Source organism: Pygoscelis adeliae, unplaced genomic scaffold (assembly GCF_000699105.1).
Source record: "Pygoscelis adeliae isolate BGI_AS28 unplaced genomic scaffold, ASM69910v1 Scaffold114, whole genome shotgun sequence".
In the NCBI taxonomy this organism is placed as follows: domain Eukaryota; kingdom Metazoa; phylum Chordata; class Aves; order Sphenisciformes; family Spheniscidae; genus Pygoscelis; species Pygoscelis adeliae.
Window position 1 is genome coordinate 3,990,166 of NW_008824587.1, and position 21,841 is coordinate 4,012,006.

Sequence of the window (21,841 nt, forward strand, 5' to 3'; positions counted from 1 at the left end):
TTCCTGCCCAGACCTTCGCTCGGAAGGTAGCTCGGTGTCTTTGTCCATTCAGTGCTGAGCCGCGAGCTCACAGCGGGCACAGGGGAACAGTTGCGGTGGTGGTTTTCACGCCATGAGCCAGACAGAAATCAGCCTCTTTCAAAGATTACTCATGAGTCATATTAGATCGTCAGCCTCTCGGTGCGTGGAGTCTGGCTGCTGCACACACCACCCCGCCACGGACGCTGCCGCGGAGCAGCCCAAGGAGCTGGTGACCTGATCTGGTTTTAAGACAAGACACAAGCCTCTTGAGGAAGCTTCGTAAGCAAAGTGGGCTGTCAGCAGTGATAGCTGTCCACCCAAACCCCATCCTGCAATTGTTAAATTGAAAAAAAAAACCCCCCACAAAAACCCAACCAAAAACCACAAAACCCAAAAAACATTCAAACATACAAAATCGACCTGTACCTATTTTTCAAATTTCGTTGCCATAAAAGGTTGAACCGTTGCCTCCCACAAGGCTGCTCTGATTCATGGCAACACACTTACACAGGCATTGTGTGCTTGGTAAATCCCAGCAGATTATTTCTGCTCAGTTTTTGCAACAACAATTAAAACCCTGACATACCACGAATACAGATTAGGGCACACACGTACCAGCTTCATTTTAACGTGGTACTTTTATGTTCCTCCTATGGAGCAGCCGAGCTCACTCGAGGCATCTACAAGGTTTAATAGTAAAACAAAAATGAACCCCCAAACCAGAAATTATGCACGCAATATACTTCACACAGAGATAAGCAAATGGAAAAAGACCGACTCAGGCATTTAGTCCAGCTCTCAGCCGATACGGGGTCGTTCCCTGCAGTACATTTAGCAGTGATTTGTCCAGTCTAGTGTTGATTATATAAAACAACACAGAACTGCCTCCATTTCTCCAGGGAGATTGTTTGCAGCCAAACCCATCTCATTGGCAGAAGGTTTCTCCTGACATCTTGTTTTCCTCTGCTTTCATTTCATCTCACCTCTCCACAGCTCAGACCTTGAGCCACACTAATTAACTCCCCACCCATTTCTGCAGTTTCCCCCCATGCAGCCATTTTGTAGCGTGCTACATCTTCTTGGCTCTCTTTAATCATCACTCAGTCAGGCTTACAGCTTTAATTCTTGTAATCTTCTGTCGTTGCCCAATTCTCTCGTCTCAGTCACTGCAGCTGTTCTTTGTAGCCCCTCCAATTTGGCTACCGCCTCCTGGTATGAGAGCCATCCCAAAATGAACAAGTTTGGCTTCTCCCAGGGGATGCAGATCAATACCTTCACAGCCGTGCCGAGTGCGGGATTCCTTCCGGCTTCGCAGAGCTCCTGCAGAACACAGCGTCCCGAGCAGCTCAGGGGAAGAGGCATTTCCAGCCACGCAGCAGCTGAGGCACTAACAACTGCTCTCCCACACCCCGCGGTAAGTGGTGGGTGCCTATGCATTCTTAGGGCGATAGGCTGCCAACGGGATATCGTGCCACCTTACAAAAACGACTCAGGACTGAAGAAGATCAGCACCTTGGAACAGTGTCCTCAGGGACAAAAAAAACTTATTAATATATTTACCCTTGCCACAGGAGACCCACGTTGTTAACGGCTCCTCTCATTGAGGATACTGGAAGTCTCTTGCCAAGCTCAGCACAATCATCCCAAGGGGGAGCAGTAAAAGGATTTTTAAGCCATCCCCTCCATTTTGATCCTCATCTATGCCGCCTACCACCACCGTAACAGCCTCACCTTGCATGCCTGTTTATTTTTGTCAGTAATACAAGAGCCATCTCATGCATTATATCTCAGCCACCCCACTAAAAATATTCTACAGGGGAAGAGAGTCACGAGAAAGCAGTGTCACCCCAAGTTACATTATTTTCCATGGTTGAGAGGGAGAGAAGAAAGGGATGACGTGCATTTGTTATTACTTAAGACACATTAAAGCCCTTGTCTCCTGACTGCAGACCCCAGTATCAGGATCAGCTGTGATGATACAAGCTGTGTTATTACCTCTTCTGTACAAAGCAATTTGGTTTTATTGACCGTTCGCTATACAGGGCACTACAGCAGCTCCTGCTCATTAGAGTCTGTCAGTCAGAAGGCAAAGGAAGGTAAAAGCAAGAGAAGGCAGCTCTTTGCAGTCATGAAGATAATCTTGCTAGAGCAAGAGCATCGACAGCAGGCAGCTTGGACTGCAACGAGGAGCAGCACATGATCAAGACAGCTCAGGATTTCAGACACAAGAAGAAAATCCTTAAAGCAGGTAAAACAACTTACCTCCTCTGGACAGGAAAATACCTACATCCAAACACAAGCACACTGAGGAAAGCTGTATTAGGGCTCTGGTTTTGTTTATTCTCCCCCCTATGTAAGTCTACTAGACAGTCTCTGCTTGCAATACACCTTAAATACTAGGAGCTCTGTTGCAATTAGGGGCTTTTTCTTTTTGTCTCTCCTTGGAGAAGATAGTCAGAAATCAAGGTTTTTCCCACATAACCTACACTTGGTCTCAATCTCAAGTGAGTCTTCCCACAATTTAGTCCTACTTTACACGCCCCTCCCCTAGCATTTCACCTTTCATTACAGCCGAGTGATTTTCTGGCCCAGTGCAGCTAACTCCACTGGAGCGCTGTGCACTTACAGCAGGGATGAGTTTGGCTGCTGTCACTTTAAGGGGGGGATGTTTTAAGGCCAGATATGTAATAGCCAGAGAAAGCAGAGGATGTTCAGTTTGGAGAAACCGAACATCCAAGAACTACCTGCATAAAATAGATGTAGGCTACCCCAAGGGCAACAACCAGCCATCACCTTCATCACATGAAGTTTGTTTTATTCTGCAGCGGGGTATTAGTAAGTCCTAAACCCATGTACTTTTTATAGTTTAGTTCCCTGGTAAAACACCACCCACCCAAAGGCTTGAGGCAATGCAGAACTGGCTGCTTGGGATTTGCACGGTAGAGAACACAGGCTATTTTTGGCATTACCCCTCTGTGGTAGGATGAGAACTACAGGCTAAACTGTAAGAAACATCTTGAAGACCTACATTTTGTGATGAAGGACATATGCTTTTGAGGGGCGGGGGATTATCAGGAAGAGCACTTCACAGAAGTATTTTGCCCTCCTCACTCCTGCCAACCCAACCAGTTTGCAGAACTGAAACGCATGGTTAGATCCTGACATCTCAGGAAGAGATCGACTACAGAAGTCCCAAATCACCCTCAGTCCAGCCTGAAACAAACAGATTAATGACCTGCCCCTTTGAGATAATGTGGCCAGATGCACAAAGGATATTACTTAAAATACAGGTTTCTCCTGTTAATTTGTAGCTGGTCACCAAGGTTCAAAGCACCAGCTCCCTATCCTCCCTTGCATGGCAAGCTGACACCAAGCGCTGTGGAACAAGAAGACCACAATGCTGGCTAGCAGCAAGCAGCCCTGGATGCGCCTGTCTTCCTGCCTGCCCAAGACTGCCAGGCAGTGAGAAACAGGGCTGTAAGAAGAAACGCTTCCATCCATTTGAGACTCAGTCCACAGAAACTACTGCAGAGGTTCAGCTTACAAAACTGAACTGAGGAGCTAGGCACATACAAGCAGAGCTGTAGTACCTGGAGGTCTTCCAGCTCAAGGAAAGGCACTTCAGTGAACCCCGCTGTGGGTCACTGACAGGAAAGCTTTTCCCATGGATTACAGGTTGTCCTGGTTTCGGCTGGGATAGAGTTAATTTCCTTCCTAGTAGCTGGTACAGTGCTGTGGTTTGGATTTAGGATGAGAACAATGTTGATAACACACCGATGGTTTAGTTGTTGCTGAGCAGTGCTTACACTAGGCAAGGACTTTTCAGCTTCCCATGCTCTCCCGACTGAGAAGGCTGGAGGTGCACAAGAAGCTGGGAGAGGGCACAGCCAGGACAGCTGACCCAAACTGGCCAGAGGGACATTCCATACCATGGGACGTCATGCTCAGTGCATAAACTGGGGGAAGCTGGCCGGGGGGGCCGCTGCTGGGGGACTGGCTGGGCCTCGGTCGGCGAGCAACTGCACTGTGCATCACTTGCTTTGTATATTCTTTTATCATTATTATTTTCCCTTCCTTTCCTGTCCTATTAAACTGTCTGTATCTCAACCCACAAATTTTAGCTTCTCCCTCCCCTCCCCGATTCTCTCCCCCATCCCGCAAGCGAACGGCTGTGTGGTATTTAGCTGCCTGCCAGGTTAAACCACAACACAGGTACATGAGATTTTTGTGATTTGGCCCTGTATGCATGATGCATACGTTAGTGGCTGCAAATGGAAGTTAGGCATGGGGAAATGCAGACTTTGGAATAAATGGGTCAGCTTGGTTGCTAGCAGTTCAGAAGCAGAAAGTGAGATGCATTAAACTTCTTTCTGGTCAATCTTTATTTTACACATTTGCATCACAGCAGGGAAACCAAGTTACACAGACCATCCTGATTTGTATCTAACCTTGCTTCTCTTCAAATACTGTTTGTTGTTCTTTTAATAAAGTTTAAAAAAATACTTAAAAAAACATTTGTACATCTGAACATGAACTGAGGAACAGGATATTTACAGGTCACCAAACACCCTGGAACTGGACCTTGCTGTACACAGGAAAAGGTTTTTTTGAGTTGTTGGAGGTCGTTTACTAAATGAATTCAAAGCTACACTGTACAAGGTGCCCTAAAGCTGCTTAATGACAAAAGAGGATCTAGAATTAATTATTAATAGTTACTAAAGGGAAAGGAAAGCTATTTAGACCCATAGTCTGTTTTGACAGAACAGGTACCAGCCCAACGCTCCAGTATCCTAGCTACAAGACGAAGTGCTTCATGTGGAGGTCGGGCTCTATTACACAGAGCAGAACACCGAGTGAAATCCCACGGGGAAGTATTTATTAAGAATTTTCCTTTCTACAGGATTGCTGCAGTCAAAACATAAATGGGTTCTTGAGCCAGCCAACCTACAAGGAGTGACTCTTTTCTCAGCCACTTTCTTCCAGAACTGTCACTTTACGTGTAAGTGAATATCTCTGTATTTTTCTTAAATCCTGTTCCAGGCACTTGCAGGTACATACCGTGCGGAGTTCTTCGGGATCATTGCTATAGCCAAGCGAGAAACTACAAGGGGGAAGATACACAGCTTCCCAATATTGCTACGTAAAAGTGATTAATAAGCCCAAACCAGCATCATACCCAGCGGCTACAAGAAAAGCCAGATTAATCCAATTTAGAACAATGTTTTCCAGCAAATCAACCCCAGGGAACACAGAGAAACATTGGTCAAGTGTCTCTGGGCAGCACCTCCTCAGTTTTCATGAAACATTCAGGTTACTGAAGTTACACACAAGGTCACAGGTTTTAGACAGTGTAAGTCCCATTATGTTTCAAATATGACTGTACCTTCCATCTACTGCAGACCACAGCTCCATGGTCTTTTTACAAAGGTGAAAAACGGGGAAACATTTTACAACTGAATCAGTAAAACACATATGCTTTAAAGCAACAGTAGTCTGTTAGCTATCCTTCAGTTTGACAAACCAGGTAGTCTGAAGGAGGAAGGATTTCCTTCCCTTCAATACCTGTGCTACTACCCGATTATTTTTTTTAATAACTAAGCAACTTCAGTTCTCAGAGCTCAACAGATCGTACAAATACCCAATATTTGCTTCAAATGCAGCTGGGCAATTTTCAAATAGACAACAAAAAAACCCTTTCTTGTCAATTTGATTGTCACTGGCCAGGCTGCATTTCTCCTCTTGAAGAGGAGCATACCATAAGGAAAAAAGACTCAACACACTAAAAATCCTCCATTGGACTTTCACCAAATGTGGACAACGGAGTGATTAGGACATGCCCTTTCATGGCCAGAAGGAATGTTACAGTGCTTAACGACACATGGTGGATGCACACTCATGCTAGAGAGAGTCCATTTAGCTTAGAAAAATACATCTTCCACATTACTAGCTCCAAGACAAAATACTGCAATGCAGCAAATTTTTACAACATGCTCCCAGGGTATGCCAGCATGGAAATCCAGGAACAGGGCACTCAGCTGGAGAGAAACACTGAACAATGCACTGCACAGATCATGACATGCTGAGTTAGATGACAACATGAAAGAGCATCTTAATAGGACAGCATGTGGCTTCTTCAATTCAAACTGCTACATTTTGAGCAAGCAGCAGCAACGTTCCGGATGACCCCATTATGTCTTGCCTTCTTTTAGTATGTGTCTTGATGAACCATCAAGGAAAACATTTGCAAACCTGAAGAATGCAAGAGTCTGGCAGTTGCACTGCAAGGAGGTTTCCTATGGAAGACAGCTTGCTGAACAGTTACAGCAGGAAGGAGGAGTGCATCAGTGGTATTTCCACACCATCATGAATAGGGATTTCTTGGGGCATAACCTGCATTACAGCTGAAGACTGAACCAATCTCATTTTTATCTGCAGAGGGTGCCAAGTACTCCACTGCAGCAACATATGTGAATGCATTCAAAACCATTTATTCTGAATTGCACCAGACCTGCATTTCCAGGACCTCTGTCATTATACCCTTGTGTACTCGCAGGGTGATTGTTTTAGGTGCTCACTTTGGTAAAAGGCAAAGACAGGAAAGTAAGGCTGTATCCCAAAACGATCTGTAAACCACAAACAGCTCTTCTATTTTCCCTCCCCATGAAAGACAGAGCTTCCTACCAGATAGGCAGCCATCAGCATTTGAAAGGCAAGCACTGCGATTATCCTGCCTGGTGGGCTCTAAGCTGCCACTTTTGACTAGCAATAGAGAGTCATGCACTTGCCAGTCATGCAGATATGGGTTCGCCTTGGGAGGAAGAGGGAGGGACTAGCCCTCCCTTTCACGCGTTGCGGTGCAGCACACACTGTGCTGCGCAAGAAGCACAAGCTGCAGCCGTCCTCTCCATCCTCCAACACCCCAGCCACCGTCCAATCCCTGCAAGACAATTTTTCAACCTGCTCCAAAGAGTTCCACCAGAGAAAAGTGGAAATTTACTTTGGGAATGGCTGCAGTAAGAACCTTCTATCACTCTGCTTTTTGACTTGTACATCCACATTCGTTTTCTTTACTAATGCTTAGGTCTGACTAGTTACTGTTGTACTGCTGGTTAGCATCCTGCATTAAGTGCCAGCTGAAGTCGGTGTATAGCTGACTGCTGAAGCTCAGGTCTGAACTTGGGAACAGCTCTTCTAAAAACACTTTTGGAGTACTGCCATGGCTTCTCATGCCAAGACAAAAATAAGTCACCCATTTTTTGGCCTTTGACTAGTGAGCCAGGGACTTGGCGGATAAACCTACACCATGCGCAACTTCAGTGAAAAAAGTGCATATAAAAAAGAAACCTGAGACTAAGGTAAAAGCACTTGCCAAATCGGCAGCCCCGCTGATGCTGAGGTATGGAACGGGCAGCTGTTCAGAACCAGCTCAGCCCACGCTGGGATGTCAGCACAGCCCCTTCATGTTTTTGGATGAAATGCCACACCCATCAGAATTTCATACCTCATTCGCAAAAGGTATTAACAGGTTCTAAGACAACATCATGTCTGGATTAACACTGTTACTGCACTTTTGTTCCTGACAGCAAATCCTTATCCTTTACATACTTCAGTGCCAACAGATTTCAAGTCTCCAGTGGACTACTTGAACAAAGTTTACAGCCTGTTTGAGTAGCTCTTTGGATGCAGACAGTGACATTTCCACAGGGACAGAGTAACCATGCAAAGAGTGAGAGGATGAGTTTTCCAGGTATTGTGTTTAAGTGTATGATGAGCTGGGACTGCCTATGTTTGTTTATAGTCCAATCTCTCACACTTCAGCTACTTAATATGCACAAGATTTCCTCATACAGAAGGTCTAAAAGGCTCATAGGTCACCTAACAGCCTTTCTAGTTGTGTAGGCTTCTCTGTTTTCACTAAAACTGTATCTTCGCAAGACAATGACAGCAGAAGTCAAACCATCACTGCTGCAATTACTATGCAATTACAGCTGAGGAAGAAAACAAAGAGGATTCTGTACCCAGTGAAGAGGGCTACTCTCATGCTTTATCTGAAGAGAAACCAGTTTCAGGCATCAAAGCAGGCAGAATCATTTCTACCGTTTCCATGATGCACAGAACGAACACCTGGGAAAAGCAGCAGCAAGCAGAGAAAATAATGCTGCTCTTCAAACAGCGGGTCGTCTTGATGCAGACTGCTCATTTAAAAGCTCTACAATCCCTGTTAAAGACTGAGAAGTGGTTCAAGGTTCCAAAGAAAATCCCCCTTCTAAACTTAAAGAATAAAAAAAAAAACTAGTGGCTGATAGTCCTCTAATCAGTTATGCCCAAGAGATACAGTCCCTTCAGTCAAAAAAGCAATTTGTAAGTGAGTTTGTAAAAGATGCTGGCACATCCGAAGCTCTGTGATGATGACTATCCCTGTCACCCTGACAGAAGCACTTTGCTCGACAGCACCGTATGTCAATGTCTCTACATGAATATTAAGGCTTCAGTGGGTCAGTGAGTTATACTTGATTTATTTTTCTTAAAGCTTATCCTCATTACATCAGTGAGCCACTTCCATCCTTCCCCAAATTAACAATCATTTGCTATGCCTTACTACTACAGCTATGGGCACCAGCTTGCCTTACTAACGATAGCAGAGTACTACAGATAAAACACACATGGCATTTGTAACATCTCTAAAGACTCCACTGCAAGTTTGCAGCTAATAGTTAAGACTTCTGTATTCCCCTGCATTGAGTGTTCTGGTCATAGTCTTCTCCTTTCCTGACAAAAACCATTCAGGACTGGAAGCTGCAGTTAACTCGTTTTGGCAGCAATACCATTTTGACCAGTTCAGCCCATCTCAAACAGCAATATTAATCCTACATAGCTAGAGAGGTACAAGTAGCCATCCAGAGAGGCCGAGTAACTCCGGATAACGGTGAACCAGAGGTTTATGCTGCAGTACATTTGCTAGACAGATTTCCACTGGAGATTCTGGTACTGTTTATACTGTGCCAGAAAGGAGTGTCTTTTGAAATACCTTGAAAATATTTTATGAAGCAGATCAAAGTGCTCTGGGTCACAGCTTGAAATTAAATGTTTAGGATAGCATGGCAGACCCCTAAAAAGCAAGCATCAGTCTTACACTTCTTGTGTACTTGTCAGGTGGGTGTGAGTCAAGAGCAACTCCATGAACAGTGAAGAATTTACATTAACACTTATTGCACTATGGGCTAGTGCTTTTCATGGAGAACAGTGACTTGCTCCCTGTATAGCAATACATTTGAAAACCTAACACATTCACGCGGATACCTGCATGGATAAGACAAGAAGATACTTATCAACTTTCCCACTGATCTGAGTAGTGGCAGAAGCCATCTGATCCAATACCCCATTTAGTCTCCCAAATAACTGCAGTTGTTTCTACTTATTTGTTTTGTAATGTTTTGTCCAAGCCAAAAGAAGAGTTTATAAAAAGAAAAAAGAATACTTACATCTCTTATCTTCTTTTCCCACCTTCTGACACACTTTGTATTGCCAGCATATATGTTACATAGCAAGTGTATATATATATGCGCATTATATAAAATATATACTTTACATACACACTAAAGGTTTCTCTTCATACTAGTATTACACATTCTGAAGAACGCAACTGCAAACAATTCAGAATACCTAACCAATCCAGAAAGGGGAAAAAAGAATAAGCTACCCAAATCCCTAGGAAAGCTTCACACTCCTTGCAGGTACCAAGAGATCCCGTTTTCTTTTGATCAGAGGAATAGTTATATTTCTGCACTGCTTTGCTCCCCCTAGACACACCCCACTCTGCAGTTTCAGTGTTGGGAAGTGCTAGTTGCTCCCTTTCCACTGAGAGTAATATTAATAAATTAAAAAAGTTTCTCTGAAAGTGCTGCCTTAGTCCAGTCCATCATGCTGTGCTTTCCCACTCGCCCCGTGACTCTGCTGACCCATTCACCACTTTCTTGACCTTCTTCATGCCCTCCATTACTCCAGAAGTCGTCACCCTGTAAGAGAAGGAAGAAACATCAGAGAACAGAACTTGAACTGTAATATCCATTTCACCAATAGCCCAGGCTTGTGTTCCTGCACATATCAAATAACACTCCTTGAGCGTCTCGTTACCAAGACCTAGCAGTCTCGGTGTTTGGTCTCTCCTATTGCTACCATTTTGCAGGCCAGGTATCAACTTGGACACAACACTAATGGGTGTTGGGAGCAAGGCCACTGTCCTTGAGAGCCTCAAGGCCCTCCCCATCTATCATTAAACTAAAACAGCAAAATAATATTTGCTCATACTCAGAAGAAGTAGCAGGGGTGGTTAAACAGTTAAACCAGGTGTTTATTTGCTCAAGTTTAAGCAGCTTGCTTAAAAACATTTTGCTATACAGCTGAACACCCTTAATTCTGTGCATTAAAGACTTTCTTCTGCATTTGCGATGCTTTTAATAGGTACAATGTATTATACAAATGCACACACAGTGGACAGTGCCCCAAAAGAACCTTATTAGCTTAATGCACACCAACTCCTGTTAATAGCAAAATTACTCAATGAACAGCAACAAGACAGAAGAGAGAGGTCATCCTTTTGATACCATCCAAGTCTGGCTTTGTCACGGCAATCTGACCATCGAACTATAAAGCCTCATAATACTGTTCAAACATTAGGCAGACTGAACTGTTTATCCAGCCAGAACAGCACCACTCCACTCAGAACTACCTTGGCTATCCAACAAGCTCTTCAGCCCAGTAGCTTTCCCTGTTGCTATACAAACAGGCTATTCGCATGCACAAGACATTTGCTTTATTCTTTTGCACAGTATTATTCTCATTCCGTACAGGTATTTTTTCCCCCACAAATGTGCTACAAAGGTTATTTTGGATGCTGAAAGTAAGAGTGCCAATAGCTCAATGCACTCGCAAGGGATGCCTGGAAGCATACATAAAACTGTCCTGTTCAAAGATGCCGCTGTCAGTGTTTGTGTGCTTTCACCTGCTGTCTACCACGTAAGAATATTTTATTTGATCAGACTAGCTAACAACATTTTCACAGTATCACCCAAGAGAAGAAGTAATCTTCAGATACACTCTGTTGATAACGCCCTTAGTTCCACGTTAGATATCGGCTTCTGTTCATGTACTGTAAAAACAATTTACTCGAACTGGTGTGTTCAGTGACTCTCTAGCAGTGGCAGTACTGCGACTGTCAGTGGTTCAGACACTTCAGAGTGGGCCTAGATGAGCTTGTGTTTAAGGGAATAGGGAAAGGGTCAGAAGAGTACAGATCAAATAGCAACTTTATTCCCTATTGAAATTAAAAAAAAGGGAGAAGAGTAAGCAGGTTGCTTAAAGGAGAAAGATGGAATTAGTAAACAGTAAACATTTGCCTGGAAGAAATCACATCAAGCTTATCAGCACAGAGAACATGTAGATCTCATAAGTTCTCCCTGTTGACAAAGGTTTTCCCACAGTCACATAGGAAAAAATCTGGGGAAACGTGAGCTAGACAAAACCATCAAAGTAGATGCATAACTAATTGGAAAAGCACGCACTGAGATGTACTTAATGGTTTCCTGTCAAAAATGAAAGAACATTGAGTGTGGTTCCAGAGAGGTCTGTCCTGGGTTCACTTCTACTCAATATTTTCAGTAATTGCCTGGGAAATGGAATAGGGAACTTGCTTATTAAATCTGCAGAAGACACTAAGAGCTACATATTTGAGAACAGGACTAGAATGCAGAAAGATTCTGGCAAATTTAAGTAATGGTCTGAAAAATATGGGACAATGCAGCAAGAGAACTACAAAGTTTACTCTTCAGAAGTAATAAACTTTGTAATTACGGAATAAGGGGCTAAGTATCAATTCTTCAGGGAGGAGCTGAAGATTACAATGGGCTACAAACCAAAAATGAGCCACTAACATAGCAATGCAACAGCAGACGTACTGGGATATATGAATAGGTGTTTTGCACATGCATGACACCAAAGTAGTCCCAACACTTGACTCACAAGTAAGATCCCACCCGGCACACAGTCCAGATTTTAGCACTGTATTTTAATACAACTACAAACCCATTACACACCAAGATGATGACAAAAATGATCAGAGGTTATGGCTAAGAGGGAATGACCCACTTTCATGGAGGGAAAGAACAGCTACATACTAAAATTGCAGCCAGGTCCAGTCATGTAATTTGTTACCAGAAAGGCCATTTACTGTCCCCGCCCTGCAACGATAGCAAAGAACTGGGAGAGATTTCGGGGAGGATTCTTCAACAGTGAAAGTTAAAGACCAGCTGATGAGCACTGTTCTTGCCTCATGACAAGTGTACGGCGTAGCTCGAGTCCTCATTTTTTTCACAGTTCGTGTACAATGGGCAGCTCCTCTCCCTCTCAAAAGCAGTTCAGCCAACACGTTTTAGTGCCCAGTAAAACAGGGGTATCAGCACTAAGCCCAAGCACACTGCAATTCTCATTCTAGTCCTCTGAGCAGTCTCAAGACTTCAGTTCTGACCTGCAATACTGCAAGTAAATGTTCCTCACCTGCACTTTGCTGAACTGCACTTCTAGCCCACAAACTAGCAGTAGCTAAAATGCAACAAATCCATCTCTCTCCAGAGAGAATTTTTGTGGCTGTCAGCGGGATACCTGTCACAAATGAGGCACAAAATGAATTCCCTGAACACTCCATTGCAGTGGTATGTGCTGTGGAAATGTCATAGTTCTCTCCCCCTCCTCCTGCATTCTATCCAAGCTATCAAGAGATGGCTAAACATTCAGAAATATTTTCAGCCCTCCACAGTGGTGGATCTCAGCTGTCTTCTCTTTTTTTTGTTTTATAGTCCCAAGAAGAAACACTGTGATACTGGCAGCAGCCAGCCTTTACAAGCTATTGCAGACTGGAGTGAAAACTGATCAGCCATTGAGCAAAAAAGCTGATCTCTGCATGGGAAAGATGTGTTAGGTGAAGAAAGTCACTTCTAATGGAGAGCATCATGAATCAGTTGCCATGAAGAACAACCTGAGAGAAAGCAAAGAAAAGCAACCAGCCAGGACTTCAAGTCTCAGCACAGAATAGGTTGCCTTATGATACAGTGAGAAACTCCAGATCCCGAGGCATAAGCAAAGGTAGGTCAGTGTTACCACAACAGTTCACTATGTTGAGGCTGTTTTGGGCGTTAAGAAAAAACAAAGTTAGTCTCCACACACTCAGTAAGATGGATTTACTGAATTAATAACAAAACCATTAATGGCTTTTCCTGTAATTCCTCCTCCAGTGGAAATATCTTAACCCCACATGCACGTATGAACATCATTCTCAAACAAGATCTGTAGAAGACCACTTTGGTACCTAACATTTAAAGCAAACTTACTGAGCTAATGAAATAACTTACTGCAAGAGTAAAAAAAGAAAACCATCAAAAAACCCCACAAACAAACCCCAAACTGCTTTCTTTCCCCTTCCTCACCCCATCTCATCTACTGTACTGTTTATATTTTTGTGTTCATGCCCCAGAAATGGCATTAGGACTGGAAGCCTGACAACTCTTTCTGCTAAGTGTGGCTGTACCTCTTCAGAGTTCTTAAATCTAACAAACTGTCAGCGACAAGCCCACATACTGACAGAATGGGCTCAAGAGGCTGCCCAGCACAGAATACACAGAAAACCACTTCGTTGATGATGAATGGCTATTGACCCTACTTGAGAAAGAACAGACTGGTCCTTAGTTCAGGTTTAGTCATACTCTCCTCTCCACCAGGACAACTTCTATTGAGTCTGGCGTAACTGAAGAGAAAGTCCTATCCCAAGATAGAGGCATGTTAGTTGAAAAGACTTATTACAAGTTACCTTTGCTGTTCTTGATTTATATTTTATTTGAGAGTTACAAGAATTTATGGAGGGAGGATTTGTGCCTTATGTTGCTTCTGTCACAGACACCTAGTATTTGGATTTTTCTTGAAACTTTGCAGATTTCCACAATGTCCTTAACAATATTTACATTTACTGCCAGACTGAGCTTTGTATAGTTTGCACTGCTTGAAAACAGGCATAAGCTAGAGAGCTGCACTTAAAATGTCCTATTTTTTGCTGGAAGACAAGCAAGTCTGGAAAACAGGCTCAGTGATGTTACGGCTCTCTCCTCCATTGGCTCACAGAAACATTGAGTCTGAAGAAACTGAATGCTTCTGCAGCAAGTGTTTTAAAGAGCCTGACTTTAACAAAAACTCTCTGGGAGAGGAAAACAACCATAAAACTTGGCAATAAGACATGGCAGAACACCATGAAGTTTGAAGTTTGCAGGCTTTTAAATTAGGCCACAGCCTCTGAAGACAAGTGGATATTTATCACATGAAAGACAAAACACACACATACAGTGGTTAGTCAGGATGCTGTCAGGCACTTACGTCACTTGCTCAAGTAAGCCTTGATATTTTTCTCCCACAGAAACAACATTTAATATTTATAAAAGCAAAAATAGGACCAGCAAGACCAAGTCAACAAGAAATTTAATCCACTTTCATTGCAGTGCTTCACCTGTCACAGAACGTTTATAAACCACACTTCTCGAATATGTGCAAACTTAACCTTCCTGATGCAGCTGGGGAAGGAAGAACAAGACTCTCTTACAGATTATACCCTGCCAAGTGCCCAAATGGAGTAAAATGTCTGGTGAATCAGATGAGAAAAATTCAAGCAAGGCTAAGGGGAACAAACCCACAAGGCACAACAATGGAAACTCGCAAGGCAAAGAGTAAAATGCCTTACTAGGAAAAGGCTCACAAGGAATTCTGATCCTCCAGTTTCCAGTAATATTTCACTATGGCAAGATGTAAATCACTTAGTTCATTAAACTTTCTCCAGCTTATTCCTGGCAGCTTCTCTTAAATTTAGCAGCTTCTCCAATTTACTGGAATTACTACATGTGAAAGGTGCCATATTATTAGTCCTAAAACAACCCAAGTAAAAATTCATTAAGCTTGTCATGCAAAGTTGAAATTCACTCTAATGGGCAATCTTGTAGGAAAACAGTTTTCTGTTTAATTACAAATCCTGCCACATCTTCTAGTTCAGACAGTGCCTCCCTAATGTGGATGTTTATTTAGTAGCTCCCAAACTCAAACCAGCTTCTTACATAAACCATTTAAACACTTAAGTGATAGTGATTTTAGGGTCACTACCCACTAGTTGGATTCCACTTGCAACAATGATAGATTTTATGGATCCAAAGCAAAAATAACTGAGCATTCGGAAAGATCTTTGTTACCAAGACATTTCTGAGAAATTAAACTCCTTGCATGACATTTCAGGCTGGATTCTACCACAAACCTTCTTGTAGCGATTTCCAAATAAGCTCCATTTTTTTCTGAGCTAACTATGAGGGCAAACACACTCTGACTTTTTTTGCCTCCACAATAAAAATTGGAGTGTCTACTTGTTTCACCCAAGATCAGGTAAAGGAGATTTGCCAAACTGGAAATAAACTCTTAGGAACAGGCTTCTGAGCCTGTATGTGCACTGCAATTATGCATGAAGTGTGTAAATACTAAAGAGACTAGGTTAGCTTGGCTCTTATTAAGGCAGAGTCTGTGGCAATTATAGCTGTATTCAACACTTTCAGCATGCTGAATTTCTTAGGGCAGTTTCTAGTACAGATTCAGAAATGCCACTCATTTTCTAAGTTCTCAGAAAACACTGCAAAGAAAGTGACAGGGACTTAGGCCGAGCCCCACTTTATAATTTCTCCAGACTGTCTTAGGTCCTACTGCATTTGTGGTGCCTCGTGGTTTAGCAGCAAGGAATAGAACAGTGAAGAGTACTGGTAAAAATCTATCTCCTCAGCTCAGTGTTACTTCCTGCAAAGCTACAGGCTGAACTTCAAGGTAGAAGTGACCTTACACCATGTTCATTTATATTCTGTAGATTGGTAGTTCATTTTTTTTTTAAATACAAAGCATTAATGACAATCTGTAAGACTCATTGGTGTTCAGCAACACAGATTAAACACAGAAGCCTTTTTACTCGATATTTTCATGGGCATCTTTTTGCCCCATGAAAGGCTTTACCAGCTTATTCCACACTACTGCAATATCCAGCTCAGAGGCTCCTATGCATATCACAAATCTCTTTGGTAGTTTAACACACACCAAATAGACACCTCATCTTTAAACATGTGGGCAGATCTTAATCTTTTTCAAAGAAGGATTTAGAGAGATTAAAGGAAACTGTTTTTAAACATTAGTTTTCTCAAATCAAGTGAAGAGGTAAAAAAAGGGGCGGAGGGGTTCTTACACGGCTTCCATCTCGAAGTCATCCTCATCGTCTTGAGAAAGCTGTAGATAAGGGTTGTCTGATGCTGGACGGAACTTGTACCCAGTGAGGACAAAGAACACAAGTGTGGCCATTTCATCCAGCAGCTGCAAGTGAAAACACAAGATTGAAGTTCAGTCCTGTAATCCTTCATGGTCATGAAACATTTCTCCTCATTCATAAGGTTCAAGATTTAATGGCCAAGAAGTCTGTGCCATAGCAGAAATAACAAAGCAATTCCTGTCCCGTTATCATTAATCCCAGGCTAAAGGCTGTCAAGCCCTTTGTTCTTTCAGCTTTCCCTGTCACTTTAAATACAGTTACAGTTCTAGCCATCACTCCAGTGCTTTTAAGTTACTACGGCAAGACTTGGCTTTTAAAGCGGGGAGACGAAGAAATCATCCCTACGTTGTTTGGTATTTTCAACAGTTAATGTATTCCAAAGACTCCCTGCACAGTTACTTGGATTATATGTTAAGAAACCAAGTATTTAAAAGTCACTAGGCAAATAAAGCCTGTAGATGGAAGAGCGAAAGCCTATTTCACTGGCTCCATGGGGCCTCAATTACACAGGGCAAACCTGACTAATTTTTTTCTCCTTTGTATGTTCTTGATTAATTTCCTTCAGACATTTTTGAATTGAAAGACTAAAAATCAATAATGCAATTACTTTCAGACATCTCATGTATAATCCAGCAGCCTTACTGGACAAACATAAAACTAAAAATATATTCCTGCCACCTTAGGCACATCAGTGATAAAAATCAGGAGGAGACAGGGTGCAGCACTGTGCTCCAAGATGTTCTACTACAACATGAGGAACAATTTATGGATATTTTTTTTTTTAGTGCAGTTATATTTAAAGAATAATAAGAAAAAGAAAAAATAATCAAGGAATGGATGTATTTTCCTTTGTTGGCAAATACCTGGTACAGCCATTTCCACTGGAATGGAACAGCAATCTTTATGAGAATTGCAATGATCCGTGTGAAGTAAATGTAACACACAATCTGGGAAGGAAAAGGAGAAAGCATGATGAGAACAATAGCACCATCCTTACGGAACCTCTTTTTCCAGAGAAATAGCTCAAGCAATTCCCAGGCAACTCATTATGTCAGATTAGCCTTATTATGCTCCTTGATAAACATTGAAGATATAGGCTGAGGGCTCTACTGCTTGTTGAACGTCCAAATGACTCAAACTATTGCTAACATATTTACGTTACAGCAGGAAAATGCTTTAAGTATTAGGATTCTGTAGAACTTGAAAAAATCAGGATTGTAATTTATTACTCTTACCACTTATAAGAGTCTGAAATGAGGCTGTTGGAAATCATTAAGAAGCTTATGCTCTCTTGGGAGGTATGCTCATGGCTCCCACTGACTTAATCAGAAACTGCGCACATGCATCTCAAGGCACCATTTGGTCCCAAGTTTAATTTTTAGCAAGTTTACAGTACGTTATTCAAGCCCATCAATTCAACTGGCAGCTCAAGCTGTCTCCAGAGGAAATTAGTAAGTGTTACAAATAGCTGGAACCAATTTAAAGATAGACAGAAGGATGCAACCACTAGGAAAGGAAGGGAAGTTGCTTTAAGGATTGTAACCCAGTTGACCAAGATGCCAAAGCACAGCACTGCCACAGAACTAGGAACATCTCCACCACATCCACCAGCTATAGTAGCTTCCAACAAGTAATCCATCAAAAGGCTTGAACGGCTTCTAAGTGCTCTGTATGCATGCGTACATGTGTTTTACTTACCATAACATAGTAATGTCTGAAAAGCTTCAGCTTTGCTAGGTTAATGGCAGCTATCAAGAAAACACAAAAGTCCATCAGAAAATTGTTAAAATGAGACGGAGTTTCTTTTGATGCTTGTCTGCAAGGTAGGCAAGTGGTCAAAACTAGGACTCAGGTAATCCCAGACTAGAAGGATTTGTCCCACAGCCTTTTGGGTGCTCTGAGGAGTGCCAGTCTGGCTTGTCTACGTACTGGACAACTCCTAGGCCAGGGTGAATGCCCTCTTAAAAAGGCAACTCAGTGACATTACCTTTATGCTAAGTTTTACATGCGCACATTCTGCAATATAGATCCTTCCTCTAACGCTTATCTGTATATAGGCAACTACATACCGTCACCTCACTCTTGCCAGAAGGGCCACGCCACTTGACATTGCCTCCTAGAAAATTTTTATCTTTTCTAGAGTACTTCCTGACCTGCTCTGTGCCTTCAGCTGACTTGAGCGACTTTGAAGTAACCACGGCTCTGGGAACCACTGCATCTTGTTGAACCGCAACAGGAGTACTTTAACATCTGCACAGTATCCTCTCATCATTCGTGGCTCAGTCACAACTTACAAGTGAAATGGGAAGTCATACTAAATAGTTCTCACAGCAAATACATGTGTTTCAGTCACAAATCGTGTAAGCTAAGGCCCCAGGCTAACCTGTGTTTATTGAACAGATTACATCAGCTCTTGAGGAACTGAGCAGATATTCACATGAATGAGCAGGGGTCAACAACAGATAGAACAGCTGTCAACTCTGGTTTGAGAGTCAGGTTTTAGAGGTGCAGCAGGATTACAAATATGGACTCCTGGTGCTTTTGTGACAACACGAGAGGCAAGGAGTCCAAGATATGTTGACAGCATACAGAGATGCAGTTTAGAGACAACGAACAAATGAGCATAAGTTGCCAGTTAGAAAATACTGCCACATACTTACTGGTATTCCCTCCAAGCCCTTCTTATATATATATATATTTTTTTTTTAAATCAGATCATTTTAAGCTCACCTGCACTCCCTCACAGAAATCACCCACTGCAAAAAGCAGATTTATAAAAGGCTGCATGTATTTGCACATAGGGTCTTCCAGGTTCACAACAGTGCAAAACACAGTATTACACACCAGGAAGAGGAGGGCCAATAGCTACTAAAAAATGCTTCACTTCCTATGACAAAAACAATGAAGCTTTTCTTATGGAAAGGTAATGTCAAATGCACCACTCAAACTGTTAACAGGTTCCCACTACATAAGCTACAGTGAGGACAAACAATATTCTGTTATCCTAGCCAAAACCAGGACAGTAGGTTTATAAGGTTAATTTTCTTCCTAGTAGCTGGTATAGCGCTGTGTTTTGGATTTAGCATGAGAATAACGTGATAATACACTGATGTTTTAGGTGTTGCTAAGCAGTGTTTATACTAAGTCAAGGACTTTTCAGCTTCCCATATTCTGCAAGCGAGGAGGTGCACAAGAAGCTGGGAGGGAGCATAGCCAGGACAGCTGACCCGAACTGGCCAAAGGGATGTTCCATACCATACGACGTCATGCCCAGCACATAAGCTGGGGGGAGTTGGCCGGGGGGCAGCAATCGCTTCTCGGGGACTGGCTGGGCGTCGGGCAGCAGGGGGGGAGCAGTTGCATCACTTGTTTTTCCTGGGTTTTTCCTCTCTCTCTTTTGTTGTTTTCCTTTTCATTACAATTTATTATTATTATTACTGTATTTTATTTTATTTCAATTCTTAAACTGTTCTTATCTCAACCCACAAGTTTTCTTACTTTTGCTCTTCTGATTCTCTCCCCCATCCCACTGGGGCAGGGGGAGAGTGAGTGAACAGCTTTGTGGTGCTTGGTTGCCAACTGGGATTAAACCACAACACCTACTTTGTATAATCTAGAGATCAAGAGTCACATTCCAAAACTTACCTTTAGTGTTTCCAGAAGAACCACTGAAAGCTACGGACACCTCAAGACAGATACAAACCCTCCTCCAGCAGACATACTGTAACAACAGCAGCTGACTAACACAAGGCATAAACTGACTGACAAGTAGATAAAACTAAGCTAAGAGTAGTTTTGATTTAGTGCTGGCTAGTGGCTTCTACACATTTCCAAACGGTATGTTTAACTTTTGACAGAGCACAAGGCATGTCAGTAAGAGAAGGAAGAGCCAGATCTCAAGAGGGAAAAAAGCAAACCTTATTTGTGAAGGAACTCCAAGTTTGTTTCCATGCAGCTAAAGCTTGTACTGTGCACTACTCATCTAACGCCAGTCAGATCGGGTTGGCTTCGGACAAGACTGTGCTCATGGGGGCAATCTTATGGCACAGTATGTCAGAGGAACACTAGCTCTCAGTTTTGGGAGGATGCTCCCTTCTGGACTGCAATATGAAACACTGAACATAGAATAGCATCTACTTTGCAATATACAGTTCTGGACTCCAGAAAGCAATGTCCAAGGTCTAGACTTGCATCTGTAGAGTACCAACAGTGAAGCACAGAGCACTTCACTGGGCAACAGACAGCCAGACTTGGAACTGCTAGAACAAGAATCTAACTAAATTCTGGGTAGCTAGATCAGCCCCGAGACATTGGTTTAGCTATTTCTCCCTCATTTCTGTCCCTCACAAAAACTAGTTTCCCACATTTAAATAGCAAAAACTTATGGATTTTCATGGGTTTAGTGCTCTACCAGATAACCTAATGTTAAAAGCTTTTCATAATACAGTTGGAGAAAGATTAAACTGTGTGAATACACAGGACTAGCTCATTAAGTCGTGAAGCAGAGAAGCAATATTGTCCTATTTAAAGGAGAGCTACATCAAGTGTAACCATGAAGATCTTGCAATTTACCACATACCAGTCTGTACACAGAAGGATCTATTTTGAACTCAACGCATTCATCTTCAAGAACTGCCACCAACTGGTGCAATGACAGGCCATGAGAATTATGAGGCTTTGTAGTTAAAGGAACACCAACTCAACAGCTGTGATTCAAACTGCCAGCCCATCAATGCTTTACAGTCAACAACCGAGTGAGCTGGGGAGTCATTTCTGTTGGATTCATGCAGTGCATAGGAGGAAAGTATGGTGAAGCCAAAGATCTGGCTGCCAACTGAAGCGTCACAACGCCACCTCTCCCAACTGCCAGAGCACAGCTCAAGATCTCACCTACTCATCACGATAATCAATACCAGAGAGTCATAGGTTGGTACATCCAGATATCTAGAATGGCTGAGCATGGGAGAGAAGGGTGAGGGGAGGAAAAAAAAAAAAAAAGAAAAAAAGAGACAACCACCACCAAGTAGTGAGACTGAAGAGCTACCTCTAGAAGCTGGCTTGCTTATTTATCACAACTAGGTACTCTCCTCTAGCTGCCTCAACTTCAGGAATAGTTCTCTCCACTATCAGGCACTAAAGTCAGCATTAATGCACATCTACAAAATTCTGCCAGTTTTTTTTAAACAGCTCACTGTTACAGCACACACTGTTCTGGAGAAAGTCTAAAATCATCACTGCTTGGCATCAGCAGCCTGTGAATTACTTTTTCACAGGCTGAACATGCTCCAAACGGTAACACTTGAGTCTCACTATGCTGGACACTTTAAAACTTTGATTCACCTTAGCCTGGCAGTCCAGACACTGACAGCAACACTTGCAAGGAGAGAGGCTAGGCCAGCAGCTGTCACTTACAACTTGAATCACTTGCAGCCTCAACCT

At 42.6% G+C, this 21,841-nt stretch overlaps 1 protein-coding gene across 2 annotated transcripts in view; it reads right to left on the reverse strand.

Moving 5' to 3' along the window:
* Positions 1-4,393: 4,393 nt before the first annotated feature.
* GPR107 (G protein-coupled receptor 107) overlaps positions 4,394-21,841 on the reverse strand; it is a 45,027-nt gene continuing 27,579 nt past the window's right edge. Inside the window, exons 15-18 of one of the 2 annotated variants that reach the window (XM_009322084.1) lie at positions 18,101-18,150; positions 17,266-17,349; positions 16,322-16,446; positions 4,394-10,037 (exon numbers count right to left, since the gene is read on the reverse strand). In XM_009322084.1, the coding sequence (XP_009320359.1) occupies positions 9,941-10,037; positions 16,322-16,446; positions 17,266-17,349; positions 18,101-18,150 (356 nt within the window). In that variant the 3' untranslated portion in view covers positions 4,394-9,940. Of the gene's footprint in view, positions 10,038-16,317; positions 16,447-17,265; positions 17,350-18,100; positions 18,151-21,841 lie in introns of those variants that run through there. The other variant, XM_009322085.1, reaches the window with a different exon arrangement.